The sequence below is a fragment of the Penicillium crustosum genome (genome assembly GCF_028827405.1).
Source record: "Penicillium crustosum strain IBT 35664 chromosome Unknown utg000001l_segment0_segment0, whole genome shotgun sequence".
Taxonomy (NCBI): Eukaryota; Fungi; Ascomycota; class Eurotiomycetes; order Eurotiales; family Aspergillaceae; genus Penicillium; species Penicillium crustosum.
Genome location: NW_026623122.1, coordinates 9306396 through 9321672, shown reverse-complemented (window position 1 = coordinate 9321672; position 15277 = coordinate 9306396). Strand labels below are relative to the sequence as shown.

The following is a 15277-nucleotide window of genomic DNA, read 5'->3' as shown; positions in this document are numbered from 1 at the left end:
ATAGCGCTGTTACGCTGGGAAATCGAGCCCTTCATGCAGGCCACGGTGATCAGGTGTTATATTATCAATGACGAGGACCATGCCTCTAGATCCGAAATCGTAGCAAGAAAGCCCGTATCCAAGCCCGAATTACTCCCGTCCACAAAGGCAGTGTTAGGTGTACCTGGTTTGTTACCAACAACCACCAGGGGAGGTCCTGTAGTCATATATCGGGGTTGACAATTGCAGCTGGTACGAGCCCGAGAAGAGGATGCATTAGAAGAGGACTGGTGGGGTGTCGCGCGTAACACCGACGCCTTGGTAGCAAGGTGCGACGCAGGACAGCGGGTCTAAGGGTGGCTCACGGCCAATGGCAGCGGGGTTGGTCTTCAGCTTCGAGAGATGAGTCAAGGCGTTCATGAAGATCAACGAGAATTTGAATGGCCAATGGCATGCGTGTCTTGCTCGAATTGGAATCAGTGTCGCCGGGGCTGGTCCTTGTGGAGGACGAATCTGGATCTTGATACTGGGACACGCAGTGTTGTATAACCTCATCAACGCAATACCGGGCGAGCAGGGTCTCTCCAGACTCCGGGAAGGAATGGAGGTACACTAGGGTGATGAATACGCATTGGAGAGGCCCATAGTGACTGGAATAGAACCACGCGTATGGGGAGAACGCAGGTGCTTGATACAGCTGCAAGTAAATACGCAGGTAATCTACGCAGAGCTGCGCCATGCTGGACGGTCAAATCGTGTGTTAATATATCCGTTATAACAAAATGGTGATGAAGGATGAATGCGAATGAATAATAACTCAAGCTGGACAGGATGGGCTATATGAAGAGGATATGGAGCGGGATATACAATAGATTATGCAGGATAGGGATAAAATGTAGGCCGAAATAGTTCTTACCTAGTCCATGACTTGCGTGATTGCGCATTCGTACTCTCTGGGGGTCCCAAAAATGGCTTTTGGAGCAAAATGGATATTTCCGATTTCATCAATGTTAACATAATTCGCGTCCATGCCGCAAATACGGTCGGTTGGCTTGTATCATCCTTGTATAACGAGGGATGCGTGGACGGAGATGCATTAGCTAGACGTGATGGGATGTACCCCTTTTCGGGAATCCCCTGTGTAGGAACGCGCGCGATAAGTGAGTCAATATTCCGTATAAGCTCTTTGGCGTCTGTGACCAGCTCGCCAAATCCATCCTGGGTTGGTCCCTGCGCACTCTGCAGGTGCACCACGACCCTCGCTTGTAATCGAGCAGTCTGAAAGCGTCCAATGGCGTATAATATAGCGACCGACGGCCCTTTAGTCACGGAATCAGTGCTCGGGGAACTTCCAGCGGGGATATCGCTGGACTCTTGACAGTGAGTACCAACCATGCTCACGGCCTCCAAAGCCTCATTCCCACAACAGGGGGTCAGACCCGTGGAGATGGTCGACTGCACATCCAGCCAAACAATGTGCCACCAGATTCTACGTCGGATTTCTTTATCGGTGGAACTCAACGCAGACCATGTTCCCTCCCGATGTAAACCCATAGTCTGGGCAATGCGGACCGTCGTACTTATATGAACCAGACTACACATGGGCTCGAATGGCTGGCCCAGGAACGGTGCCGTGAACAAACTCGAAATTAGTGTATTTAATGTTGGATGTTCCAGGTGCTGACATAGAGAAAGACTCGTAGTATATGCCGACTTGAGGTGGCTCACTGTCGCCTCCTTCTGTAGATCCTGCAGATTTGGGTGCGCCCAGCTGGCGGCTGGCGCGGCAGATGCGCCACAATAGAGCGCTGCAAATAGAAGACATATCGAGGTAGGATCCTCCCGAAGTTTAGCCGGGGGTAAAGCGCTCTCGCTATTCCGACACCAATCCCAGAACTCATCATAGTCTGCCTGTAGGGAAGGTGGGTGTAGGAGTGGCACAAGTGGCCACACGGCAAGGAAGAACGTCTCGAGAAAGGCATCACTTGCGGGCTTCGTGGGTAGCGACCGTAGGAGATTAAACATGCCTATAGAGGATATATGTGGAAGAGGAAGACCGGGGTAGGCGTCACGGTTTTCGTCAAAGAAATCGTCGCTCAGACTCTCCTACGAGACGATCAATTGAGGTCAGCTATAGTCCTCCTGGGCGATATATCTAGTCGCAGATTGCAGTTTTTTTTGTCTTATCCCCCCAAGTCAGACTCACCTTTCCGGCCACGAACCCCCAGAAAGTCCGACCAATGTATCTCACGCGGCCACCTTGCCGTATGCTCAAATAATCACGGCAAAGGGGATCGTTGAGGGACGGGAAGTAGTTTGCTGATGGCATTGTGGAAGGCTCCCGGGTTATCGAGCTACCACCAATCCGAGGAACGCTCGCATCGCGATAACGGAGGAGTTGGATAGCCTCTTCCCATGAAGGACCCCTTGGAACTGTCGGATATGGTTCTTCTCGATCTGGGGAAGGACGAGAAGCAGGTCTGGGATGTATCTCGGAATATGGCGCATTGGGGCCGACACGCCAATGCGGCCAAGGGAGGTCAGGGTGGGTATCTGTAGAATCTCTAGGGTCTCTGTCTTGGGGCGGTACAGGTCGTACACGGCCGGTAGACTCATCCCGGACCACGGCCCTGTAGACACAATTCTCTTTCATGCGCACACAGTTGGCACATTCTGGCTGTTCGCGACCGCAGCGAACCTTGCGTCGTCGACAGACGATGCAACTGAGCGATAATCGGGGCTTTTTGATCTGGCGGGGTTCTGATAAGGGCATTTTTCAAAAAGGAACTCGATAATTGTTCAATTCCTCATGTGAGGGTGGGTGGCTTTTTGTTGGAATCACATTGGAGTTTGTCAGAAGAAAGATGACTGCCCATGGAGCTGCGAGGTTCGGATGTGATCCATTTAGCCGCAAATTAGATAAGTCACCAGTTGACCCTTTACAAGTTTGGAACAAACAGATATTTAGGAGAAACAATATATGAAATGAATATAAAAACAAATAATCGATGTGTGTGTATATATATATATATATGTAAGTGTAACGCACTCGCCACATCTAGAATAAGTAGTACTCAATAGTTTGGCCTATTCAGCCTACATTAGCCTAGGGTATTATTAAAGATCTCCAACAGACACTTTGAGCAGTCAATTTCAATTAGTGTTGGCTTTCTAGGTTATAAATTGCCTGGTTTCTCCAGAAATCTCGGCATAGCTCTCTTATCCCTTACCCATCTCCTCTCATAGAAGCAATACACCCACCCTGTTCAGAGCTCATCCTCTACATCTACATACCTACATGTATATATACTGGAAATGCATCGGATGTTATTTAGTGGCAATCCGTGAACACGAACGGCGCGAGCCATGTATCTTCCAGCCTTTCTCCCGAGGAATCTTCTGTCTTTGAGGGCCTTTGTAATATGCCTTCTTTCAACGTACTAGCAAACCGAGGGAATTCTAAAATCGTATGGACAGTAAATATAGTGATAGATAATTGAAGGACATGGAGAGATAGTTTGGATGGTTAATGACAATGTATGTTCTTTCTGGTTGTAAAGGGGTTAATTTCCGTCCAATTGGTCCCAAGTTAGTAGATACGCACCACAGGAGGCATAATACAACCGAAAACTGCATAGATCTATATCAATGCAGAGACATATTATCGAAAAAGTATCGACCAAGGAAATCTTCTTCTTTAGCAGATAGCTAATGTATCACGTTACAGAAGAGAGTTGAATGGGGATTATTTGTCCTCATTCCCAAATGGAGGCCTCAGGGTCTATAGTCCCGCTTAAACCCGAATTGAAGATACATCTCAACGGCAGCGCCGGCCTTGAAATTTATCCAGCTTGACCAGAATTCCCGCCGCACCTGCAGCTCCATATCCACCCTCCCTCCAGCAGGTCTCAATAATATCCCGGGCCTAGATTCGCTTTCCCAAAACAGGAAGGATATCCCGGGATGGAAACCTGGCCACAGAGTTGCCACCCCCACTGTTGTCATATAAGCTGATACTGGCCTCTCTCCCAGTGACAATCTCATAGAAGACAAGACCAAGTTGGCAGATATCCGTCCAGATGGAGCAATTGTACCCATCCACCCTATCCAGCATGATTGTACCGATAGACATGATACTCGACGCACCGAGGTCACATATTGCGAGGTTCAACGAACCATCCAGCAGAATGTTGCGAGTTAGAATATCACCGTGGATGATGCAATGTTGGTGAAGATTGTGAAGGCCGATTGTCAGCTGGTGGAACCAGTGCCTTTGAAGGTCGGCGCTGGGCCGTGCTCTGGACTTTAGCCACTTAGAAAGCGTACCTCCGGACATGTATCTCATCTCGATAGTATCTCCACGGAGGTCAAGACAATGGACGATGCCTTACACTGGGCTATCAAAGTTAGGCTGAATGCGGCGCCAGACTTCTTGCTCTCACCGGATTTTTCTGCGGTTCTCTTCTACCTTCTCCAACGTGTCATGCTTGTACACAGTCGTCATTTTGATTGCCGCGTCCTCCCGATGGACAACTACTGCTGCATCGCTGGTGTCGAGGATTGTATGTGGCTTGATGTAGTGACCCTCGTCGTCGATGAAGTGATTCACAGCGTTCATGTTTGGTAAAGGAAAGTAACTGTAGTTGGTCATTAATCTTTCATTTAATACGTAGATAGGAGTGGATATCCTGAGCAACGGCTCCTTTTTCCGAGCAGGCCCAAGCTGGCATATAGAATTGTTAGCTTGAATAGTTCGGTCGGAAGAAGAGGTCATACCTGTCGAGGTTGTGTTTATTTTGGTTTTCCGTGCGAGGGGAGGGCCACAGTTTGGAGACCGGGTCTTCCATAACCAGGGAGGAGGCTCTCTAAGAAGAATAGAAGAAATCCGTAGACTGAAAAGCTAGAATTTCGGGGCTATTAGATTGGTTAGACTGGGATTATGATCGTTTGGGAATGCTTGAAGGTAGTTGACTTTTGTTTAGCACTGGAAATGAGAGTCTTGATGTTATGAGGGGACAGGTGGCCACAAAGAAAGGAAAGCAAGATGAAAGGAAAGTGAGATTAATGGAAATAAGACGGCTGCATTGGATTGAAGAAGATTTGAAGATGAAGACTTCATATCTGTCTGATTGTAGCCTTTTGCACAGAAGTTCACCTCTAGACCGGGGGCTCACAGCGCCCAATGCCCCGAACGACATTGGAAATGCAACATTTGGCTATAAAACCGAGTCTTAGCACTGGCAGGTTTCAATAAACTGTGAGGGTATGAAGGAAAGGTAATTGCCCGGAGAAAGCAGCCCTGCATTCCTCGGGAGTTTAAACAAATGATATGGCGATGATATGGCGATGATATGGCGATGATACTACATTGGGGGGACCCTGGTGGAAAACAGGCAGATTTATGAGTTACGACTGACCCACATTCCGTCGAGGGAACATATACAAAATGTCTAATTTCATTCTAACTCTTGACTGCTTCTATACATTGAACGCCCATCATTTGAACTGAACTCTCGCATATTCATCACTCATTCATAATTGATCGAGTTACTGCTCGTTCGTGAGAACATAGCGGTAACGAGCATCACCATTGTCCATATCAACAATGGCCTGGTTGGCATCCTTCATCGGGCGCTCCTGAATCCAAGGCTTGACACCCTGGGCGGCAGCCAATTCCAACATCTCCCGAATCTCATCAGGGCTGCCGATTAACGAACCGCCGAGCTTGAGGCCTTTCATGATGAGCACGAAGGCCGGGATCTCAAGAGCGCCATCCTCGGGGGCACCGAGCTGAATGAAGGTACCGTGGACACGCAGAAGTCCACAGTACTGGACAATAGGCATCTTGGAAGAGGAGGCAGTGGAGATGATCAAGTCAAGAGAGCTAGCGTGACGGGTAGCCCAGTCTTCATCCTCACCGGTAGCGATGAAGTCATCCGCGCCGAGCTTCAGCGCATCCTCCTTCTTATCGGACTTGCGGGAGATGGCAACAACGCGATCAGCACCGAGAGCCTTGGCGAACAGAATAGCAAAGTGACCGAGACCACCAACGCCAACGACACCAACGGTCTTTCCGGGGCCGCAGCCGTTCCGCTTTAGAGGCGAGTAGGTAGTAATACCGCCGCAGAGCATAGGCGCCGCATCGGCAGAGGAGATGGCATCCGGGATTTTGATCACGAAGTGCGAGGGAGAGCGGTTGTATGTGGAGTAACCACCGTACGACTTGCCACCGTTGGCATAGATACCGTTGTACGTGCCAACCATCTTATTGCAGTGCTGTTCGAGACCCGAGGCACAAGATTCACAGTCGCCATCCTTGTTCTGGCACGAGCCGCTCTGCGCACCGACACCGACACGGTCACCGATCTTAATATCTCCCTCGGCCTGGGATCCGACGCGGACGGCAATTCCGACGACTTCGTGGCCGACACAGCAAGGGTAGTTGGTGGGCCCCTATAGAAGCAGAAATATGGTAATTAGTAACGCGATTTTAATTCAGAACATGTTTGGTCAAGAGGGATGGCGTCATACCCATCCACTGCGCAGAGTATGCAAATCCGAGCCACAGATACCACAGTGAGTCACCTTGATATCGATATCGGTCTCCTCCCAGGGCTTAGGCTCGAATTCCCGCCATACCATCTTTCCCTCGGCAGCTTCGGGGCCGAGGCCTACCCAGCCTTCGAACTTGTAATCGGTGGAAGACATAATGGAATGTATAAAAATGTATAAAGATCGGTTTCAATTTAATGTATATGATCGACTAGCGATTCCTACGGGGTCCTCGATTTCCTTTAAAACTACCTACACGGAGAGATCGAGCTCCGTCTCGGAGGGTTCTTGCAAGTTTCGATTTGTGGCGACGTGCTCATCGAAGTGAAGAAAAGGTCCACTTGACCCGTGAAGTGGGTTATCATGGAGTGGATGGAACCCAGGTGGATTGTAATCACGGTCTTAATTTAAGTTATGTCCGGTGAAGAAATTTCATTTGAGGCGAATAAGCAGGCCAGGAACCGCTCACGGAGTAAGTGATACTGGTGATGATATCAGGTACATATCCAAAGTATAAACACCGAACTTACATATGGACATCCATGGATGGATATGTATCTACTCAGCCCTGGAGGATTTAAGATCCTTAGTGCTTATAATCATCCACGGACCTACGGACTTAAAGAAAGTCAAGCCCCTGATTTATGCCGGCTTATGACAAGCTTGTCTTTTGCAATTGGTCAGGATCGATTGAGTGAGGAAAAGAGGTCTCAGACTAAGAATGGAAATGTTTTTGATTCGCTGAGATATTCTAGTGGGGAATCTTCATAATTAGTAATCATCCATCCATCATCGTCCATGGTCATCTGGCGCCAATTTCATCAAGCTTTCACTTCGACACTATCTGAAGGAACCGCTTTTTGCCGGCGGAAATAATATTGAACACCAAGCACAAAAGCGAGCACCCATGAGGCACCAGCGATGGAGCAAATGGCAGTAAGTCCGTGCAAGTATCTTGGAGCGTCGGAAGTGCGGAAAATCTGCGAGCCAGCGATACCAGCACAGTTAGCAGCCATGATGACCAGTGCCATGGCAACGCTTCGTTCCTGGGGTGTGCGGCAGTAGAACGACAGCCAGCCGACATTTAGGATGCTGATAACTGGGTCAGAGCGGGTTATAAATACTTGGGGGCGGGGACCTTACTGCATGCTGCAATAGGAGATATTAGCGACGGCAATAACTCCGTACCGGTGCCAGGGCGAAGCGCGGGGGCTACTTGTACGAAGACAAGCATAGGAAATCACGTTCCAAGTGATTGCCAAGAGCACAAACGGTCCACGGTGTTTTGTTTTGTCGCTGTCAAGAGTTAGAATCTGTTTCATTGTCATAATGGCCGTAGCACTCACGCAGCATAAGATAGCACAATCAGCCAGACCATTCCACAATAGACCGGAACCGAAGCCAAGGCGTTCGCCTTGACAGCACCGAATCCAAGCCCTTTGATCATGCTGGGGGTGTATTGAGTCAAGCCCGTGAAGCCAGTCATGGAGACCAAAGTCACGAAAACGTGTTGCAGGATGCGGGGTTGTTTAACAGTTTGCCAGATATCAGAGCCTGAAATTTGAATATGGCCCTTCGCTTTGCGAGGGTCATCCAGTAAAACGCGGTTGCGGATGATGTGCGACTCGCGCTCGGTGAAGTAGCTCCAGCGGCCAAAGGCGATCAATGGACGCCCATCTCCTGCGGATGGAGGCACAAAGAGAGTAAATACGATTGCGATGAACAGCGTGATTAAACCCTCGACTGGAATGGTCATTAGACGAGCTCGGGCTGACAGACATGTATATAATAATGTGCACTTACCGAGAAAGATCCATCTCCATCCCTCCATCCCATGGGTTCCATTCAGCTGAAGCAGACCGGCAGATATCAAACTTGATGTAGCCGATGCGAACATCTGCCCGTAGAAGAAGAGACTGGTGCGAAGACTGGTCTCATCCTTCTTATACCAGGTGGAGAGGTAGTATAAAGCACCTGCGGGTTGTTAGTCGAGGATTCAAGCATAAATATAGATTTCCGTACCAGGAATAAAACCACCCTCACACAATCCCAACAAAATCCTCGTAACCAGGTACGCGGGAAACGAGTTAACAAAGGCCTGGAAGGTCGCAACCAAACCCCAAGCGAACAATTGACCTGATAACCAGACGCGAGGCCCAATGCGCTGCATAATAATATTCGAGGGGATCTCCGAGAGAACAATACCAGCAGAGAGCAGTTGTGATCCGATATTAATTTGATTCGTTGTGATATTAAGGTCTTTTGTGATACTTGATGTCAAAACGGCGCTAATATTCCCGCGATCCATTTGCAACGCGAAGAAGGCGACAGCAAGAATGGGAATGAGGATGAAGTCAATTCTAAGCGGAGTTTGTTAGTGATGTGTTTCTCGTCGATGCGCGATGAGGGCTGTACATACTTCCGGCGAACGGCCGATTCTTCGCCATCCCAGTCTTTGACGATACCATGATCAGGCTCACTTGGAGGTGAGTCAATGACCTGCTCGCCGATTTTGTATTTCTCATCGAAGCTGTCTTGGTTTCTCATCTTGCGATTTAGAGCTCGAAAAAAATATTTTTCAAGAAAGCAAAATATAAACAAAACGGCAAGTATGCTGAGACAATCGCTAGATTGGCGAATTTATAACACTGGATAATCGGCCACTCTTATAGAAAACAAAAAAAGATAGATAGAGACAGGATTGCGTAGGCTAATCCGTTGAAACCAGCTAAAGGCCATCTAGAATGCGCGCCAATACGCTTTTTTTTTGTATGTCGCGAAACGGGGAGATATGGCGCAATCACGGTGAATTTGACGAAGGGATTTGCCGAGCATTTGGGCTTTGGCATTAGTCTTTGATAATATGGAGACTATGGAGATTATGGAGATGATTCTTTGTTTCTATTCGGCGTTCCCTTTGACTTTTTTCATCCGAAAGTCTATAGCCACGTTGTTTCGGATGCCCATACTTCCAAGGTTGCTACCGCATACGTTGCCTACATAATTTACAAACTAAATACTGAATTACTAGATGAATTTAAGTATATTCAAATTTGATCACTATTTACAAATTAAAACTAAATGGATTTCATTACACCCACACATCCCAAGACACGCCGTCTCGACTAGTTAACGGCACTTGGGGACCCTCAGCATCAACGATGTATCCCGCATCGCACCAGTCAAATGAGACCCGAGGCTGTGCACCATAGAACCCATCATATTTCTCATACAGGGCATCTTGTAGGGTACTAACTGGGTCTACTGGTTGGAGGACATCCCAAGGCCGGAGGCAAGTCGCACCCTGGCAAGACTTCAGAACCATCAAAAGAGCGTCGAGGCGATTGATAGCCTGAGTGACGGTGCGACCGAGAATGTGCGGCTCATCGATATCCGCCGGGGAGGTGGTCGGGTACAGATTATTCAGCTGGTACGGGTCGGTCTTGCAAAAGGATTAGTCGTTGATATGAGAACGAACCCAGGTACGATTTACTCACCGACAGATCGTACAGCTCATGTTCATTGTTGCACCAGACCGAGTAGTACAGATTGTAGCCTTCTCCGAGTAAGCGGACGGATTTGTAGGTGTTGTTCGGGATCATAGTTGAGCCTCCGGGGCCTGTCTTGGAATTAATATCACGTATTGCCTTCCATAATGACGAGGGCCAATATTGGCTTGACTTACCAATACCGCTATAAGCGCCTTCCACAACAGCAGAACCCCAGTATTCTACTGTAACATGCTCATGCCGCTCACCACCAAACTTGGGTGTCACGGGAATCGCAGTCCCATCGAAATCGTCCCTCGCCGGAATACCTGCAAGATGGAAAAGGGTCGGCGCCAGGTCCACGTGGGTAGTCACCGCGTCCTGCACATATCCCTTGGCAACCCCAGGTCCACGGATGAACAAGGGAACCCGAACGTCCTCCTCAAACCCGCAAGTCTTCCCAGGTGGGAGTCTGTGTTGGCCAATATGGAATCCATTATCCGAGGTATAGATAATATAAGTATTATCCAGCTGGCTGCTCTTCTCCAGTCGGGTGACAAGTCCGTCCACCAATTCATCAACACCCTGCAGGGCGCGCAGACGCGAACGATAAAAGTGATCGTTATAGTCGACCACCGATTGGTTCTGCACGGGAAGATCGCGAATCCAACTAACTCCACTGGGCTGCGCAAAAAGGAAATCAACATCAGTCAACATGGGCCATCACAAACACGTTCATTTCACTCAAGGCTGCGCTTACCTGGTCTGGATTGAAATTGGCCGTGCGAGGCACCCTCACATTCTGGAACAAATGCTCATGTCGTTTGAGGGGGATGGGCGCGGACATGTGAACCTTTCCCGAGGCACTATTGCCTGGGTCGATATTCGAGTGCGGCGCGACGGGCGACACAGCCAGGAAGAAGGGCCTCTCGCCGGCCAATGCGTCATCGAGGAAACCCAGTGCTTTCCCCGTAATGACATCGATAGTATGTTCACCCTCATGGTTGACGGGTGGTTCATGGTTTCGTTGGTAAGTCGAATTGAGATAAGAATACGTATAAGGATCGAGAAGGAAATCGGATCCGTTAAATCCATTGATATGTGGGCTGTGGTAGTTGTCCACAGTATGCGCGTTGAACATTTTGCCGGTGTAATATGTATCATATCCCGCCGCTTGCAGCCAAAGTGGGAGGAAATCATCGTTGAACCCGCGCTCGACGAACTTGGGATATCCGCCATAGGGCGGGTGAACATCGGTTACATTTGTGTTATGTGCCTGGCGACCGGTCCATAAACTCACACGCGACGGACAACATAGAGCTGTGGTGACAAAATGGTTGCGGAAAAAGGTACCCTGGTCGCGGATGTGTTTTGAGATCAGGGGAGTGTAGGATATGGAGTCCAGCTGGAGGTCTTGATCATCGGTTATTACAAAGAGGATATTTGGTTTGCGCGTTTGTGTTTCGCTGTGTGTGAGTATGGATTGAACGGCCGATTCCAGGTTGGATTGGAAATTGAGAGCAGTCACCCCATCGGCGACGATAAGGCCGGCCAGGGCGGTGATTAATCTCATTGTGAGATGGTTGGAGTGTGGGAAATTAGGAAGTTAGGAAATTACCTATAGTGTACGGAGTACATACGGAGTACTACATAGAAAGTAAATAATTCCAATGAAGCTCTTGGCAAAGAGTGAAATGTGGAGAGATGGCGATGATGCCATCGATGGCTTTAATGGCGAAGTGGAGATGGCGAAGTGGAGAACACTCCAAAAAGATAAGAAAGATCAGACCTCAACACCTACTCCGTATGTTTTTACTACTCCGTATAAGGTGACTTGTATAACTGTTCAAGTGTATAGGTAGACTAGCTAATATGTAAATTAATTGGATATGTTGTGCAGTATGTATTCATGTATCCTACACGGAGTATTTAATATTTTAATCCAAGGTCAACTGTAAAAGTACCAAGTATAAACGTGGATGGCGTGCTTGATCACCACAATGAGCACAACTAGCTTCAAAAAACCAAATTAATTCATCCGAGTCAAAGACCGGAGTTGACGGAGTACAGATTCCGATATTTATATATTTAAGTGCCATGACAGAAATAGACGGATACGACAATGTATGGTAAATCTGACATATGTAAATTCTCTAACTAACTAAAATGACAAGATCCGCTCTTTTCCAATCTCGGCGGACATAGCTGATTAAGCAATGTATGTATTTTTGTATGGTACCGTTATCATGACGGTCCATTGATTTTCCGGTTTGTAAAGACCTGGTAATTTCAGCATGCATAAATGCATAGTACTTGACATGCCATATAAAGCCTACCATATATGGTTAGCGCGTCAAGAATCTACCTATCCCAATATATATAGATATAGTATATAGAGATATATATATCTATCGAACAAACCTTAGTCCATTCTCAATTAGAAGCTATAACAATAGAAAATAATAATCAATTTCAAAGGGGATCTCATTTCCTCCCATGCTTGAATTGGTTCAAACGTAAAGGGTAATAATATATAGAGGACATCAGGCAGGGTTCATACAATCTAGGAAACCGTCAGTTTTGCCGACTAGCTATTCCCTGAAGATATTTATATGCAAACGGGGAAACATGCAGCTTCCGTTACCTCACACTCCCTCTGAAGAACGGAAAGAATATGGTATCAACATAACAAAATCCCCGAGGAGAAAGAGGTGATCTGGTGAAGAGCCAGCATCAAGCCTGGAGAACTTGATATAAGATTTCTAGGCTAAAATCCCCAGAGAGATCGTATAAATAGAGAGATTTAAAGACATCACAAAAGCAGAGATGGATAGTATATCTTAACGATCCCAGCTCTTTCCCCGTTCTCGTTCTTTCATCTCCATTTCCTTTTTCCATCATCCACTAACCTTTCATCACTGCTTTTCATCAAAACATTGCCTTTCATGAGCCTTCTCATCATACATACATCCTGTCGACCTTTGCCATTCTTCTTCTCATATTGGTTTCAATCATGGGCAGGCGACTCTACGAGTTTTGATCTCGCATTCCGGTTTCACGTCACCAGCTGCCACATCGCAATTACAGTCATGGAGGACATGAGGTAATATACGATCTCTCCTTCGGAGGATGGCATTGTGAGAGTCGCACGCTAACACAAATAGTCAATTACCTCACCCTGGAGGCAGCCCAGTGGGTCAGGAAACCGTCCTTCCCCCACCAATAGAAGGGGAAGAAATCGCAGCACCTGGGTCTTGGGCGGTCCACATACGCAACCTACCTTTCGGCATCGCCAGAAATGATAACCGTCTGAAAGGCCCATACTTAGGCAGACTACAAGTAGTCCCGAGGGAGAGCCGGCGTGAACCTTATCTTCGAGCAGGCCGCCAGTGGACTGCTCTGCGATTTCAAGAACAGATTAATATCTCCTTAGCTCATGCGGAAGCGGCGTTGATGCAAGTTGTGGGTGATTAATCTCCCACTCCGTGCAACTCCTGCCTCCGCTGTGAGACACTGTGTATCTGTGCGGGATGTGCCTGACCTAGAATCCTGTGCCAATTGTCACTGAGCAGGCCGGGACAACCGCTGCCACTACAGACAGAGCTTTCAAACTACTAGATATCAGCATGCTCTAACCACTACCGAAACTCATCACGCTAGCATCGTCCGTGCCAATTCCCAAAATTCCCAAACGCCCACCCCTCAGACGGACACCAATGCAACTGGTCAGAGTTCAGGCCAGCGTGCAGTTCTCCTGCAACTCGGCAACATAGCTCAGATCTTGGATTCCAGCCGGGGCTTTCGCGCCCAGCTGGAGGAACTGCTCGACCAAACTCACTCTGTCCAAACCCCAAGCATCGCGGATCTGTTACTACAGAGGACTGTCGATAACATCTACAACACTCACTGTGAGCCGGACCAGCACCTCCGACAGAGCTACGACATGGTTATGGACATTCTGAATCCTCCTGCAAGAGATTAAGCTACCTATGGGCATTGGTCATAGCCTTTCCGGAGGATCCATGAAAGTTTCAACATCCCTTTTTCCTGTTGTCTCGTTGCGTTGAGCGCCCTTTGTCTACGCATGGGACAAGTGGGCATCGTTATTCAAATTAACTGTTAGTCTGCACATACTCCAGTAACTGGTAGAGTAATATCGTCATGATATAACGGTAGAGCATGTAAAAGCTCCGTTTCGCATTGCTATCACTATTCAGTTAAACAGAAGTAATAAGTAATAGTTAATAAGTCTATCTCTATACCAAAGGTGTAAGAGGAGCCGAATAAAAAGGATAGATATATGGGAGCCTAGAGACCTCTTTGGGAAGAACAGAAAGCCTTTCAACGGATATTGTATCTTCACGCGACGACCTCAAGACTTGACCTAGGAGCGCAAACTTTCCATCCCCCCAAATCCCAAATTTCATCATCCCCACCGCCTTACCGTATGCCGTCTTTTGAACTCGAGGTCAAGACTTTTACGCATCGATACAACAGGCTACACAATATGATATCCACCTCTTCTCCCCCACCAAACCAAAAGGATATTGTGGGTCAACATACTCGGTATGTTGAAGTTAATATGTTGCCCAACTTTCTCCAAAGCTGAGATTGTCCACCTAGGAGCCTTCGTTCAGACTTTAACCCGAATGACAAGGATTTCTTCGACTCCGAAACGCAACGGTCTTTCCAGCCTATCTCTAATGAGGGCCTCCAACTTTTAAAGATCTCGGATGCCGACACCACGGAGGTGCAAAGCACTCTAGACATCCCGAATTTCGATCTCATATTGCAGGGTCGGCTCGTGTGCACTATTGTATCTGTTACCATGCACGTATTCCAGATTATTTGGCATATACCTCTGAAGACTTCCACGGCGGTAATAAGGCCTTCCTCTTCTCTACCTCCGGACTATTTCGAGATGTTGACACTACTAGCTAGAAGGTTCTCCTGCTAGATGAGTGGTGGGATGGTGGAATTCTTATTGGACTATCTATCTGCGTCATCTTTTGTACCAATGGAGTTGGAGAGCAAGACAGCCTCCTACTGAGTGAGCTTGGAACAATCGCTCAGTTGTTGCGTTCCACCGGACCGACGGAATTCCAGACCCATTCTTTGTTCTCGGTGAGACAAAATTCTATTGATCTGGTTCCCCTAGGTATGCTAGGAAACTCTTTCTATATATGTGCTCCTGATTTGTCTTTTCAGCCCCCGCCATGGGCGGATCACCTACAACTGGCGCGGTGGTAAGCTCGAGC

At 47.9% G+C, this 15277-nt stretch overlaps 7 protein-coding genes across 7 annotated transcripts; 2 read left to right on the top strand and 5 right to left on the bottom strand.

Moving 5' to 3' along the window:
- Nucleotides 1-56: 56 nt before the first annotated feature.
- N7487_003478 (uncharacterized protein) lies at nucleotides 57-2752 on the bottom strand (the record flags this gene model as incomplete). The annotated part of the gene is given in 5 exon segments (XM_056871225.1): nucleotides 57-266; nucleotides 295-591; nucleotides 608-719; nucleotides 896-2085; nucleotides 2186-2752. 5 exon segments carry the CDS (start codon nucleotides 2750-2752, stop codon nucleotides 57-59), a joined length of 2376 nt encoding a protein of 791 aa, XP_056736009.1.
- A 1152-nt stretch (nucleotides 2753-3904) lies between these two features.
- Nucleotides 3905-4597, bottom strand: N7487_003477 (uncharacterized protein; the record flags this gene model as incomplete). The annotated part of the gene is made up of 2 exons (XM_056871224.1): nucleotides 3905-4277; nucleotides 4422-4597. 2 exons carry the CDS (start codon nucleotides 4595-4597, stop codon nucleotides 3905-3907), a joined length of 549 nt encoding a protein of 182 aa, XP_056736008.1.
- A 929-nt stretch (nucleotides 4598-5526) lies between these two features.
- Nucleotides 5527-6687, bottom strand: N7487_003476 (NAD(P)-dependent alcohol dehydrogenase; the record flags this gene model as incomplete). Its single annotated transcript, XM_056871223.1, has 2 exons — nucleotides 5527-6432; nucleotides 6511-6687. 2 exons carry the CDS (start codon nucleotides 6685-6687, stop codon nucleotides 5527-5529), a joined length of 1083 nt encoding a protein of 360 aa, XP_056736007.1.
- Nucleotides 6688-7352: 665 nt separating this feature from the next.
- Nucleotides 7353-9078, bottom strand: N7487_003475 (uncharacterized protein; the record flags this gene model as incomplete). The annotated part of the gene is made up of 6 exons (XM_056871222.1): nucleotides 7353-7623; nucleotides 7675-7827; nucleotides 7878-8274; nucleotides 8335-8505; nucleotides 8554-8891; nucleotides 8951-9078. 6 exons carry the CDS (start codon nucleotides 9076-9078, stop codon nucleotides 7353-7355), a joined length of 1458 nt encoding a protein of 485 aa, XP_056736006.1.
- Nucleotides 9079-9622: 544 nt separating this feature from the next.
- Nucleotides 9623-11592, bottom strand: N7487_003474 (sulfatase family protein; the record flags this gene model as incomplete). Its single annotated transcript, XM_056871221.1, has 4 exons — nucleotides 9623-9973; nucleotides 10029-10150; nucleotides 10217-10703; nucleotides 10780-11592. 4 exons carry the CDS (start codon nucleotides 11590-11592, stop codon nucleotides 9623-9625), a joined length of 1773 nt encoding a protein of 590 aa, XP_056736005.1.
- A 1516-nt stretch (nucleotides 11593-13108) lies between these two features.
- On the top strand, nucleotides 13109-14001 carry N7487_003473 (uncharacterized protein; the record flags this gene model as incomplete). Its single annotated transcript, XM_056871220.1, has 3 exons — nucleotides 13109-13122; nucleotides 13184-13485; nucleotides 13592-14001. 3 exons carry the CDS (start codon nucleotides 13109-13111, stop codon nucleotides 13999-14001), a joined length of 726 nt encoding a protein of 241 aa, XP_056736004.1.
- Nucleotides 14002-14466: 465 nt separating this feature from the next.
- On the top strand, nucleotides 14467-14960 carry N7487_003472 (uncharacterized protein; the record flags this gene model as incomplete). The annotated part of the gene is made up of 3 exons (XM_056871219.1): nucleotides 14467-14585; nucleotides 14643-14815; nucleotides 14863-14960. 3 exons carry the CDS (start codon nucleotides 14467-14469, stop codon nucleotides 14958-14960), a joined length of 390 nt encoding a protein of 129 aa, XP_056736003.1.
- Nucleotides 14961-15277: the final 317 nt, after the last annotated feature.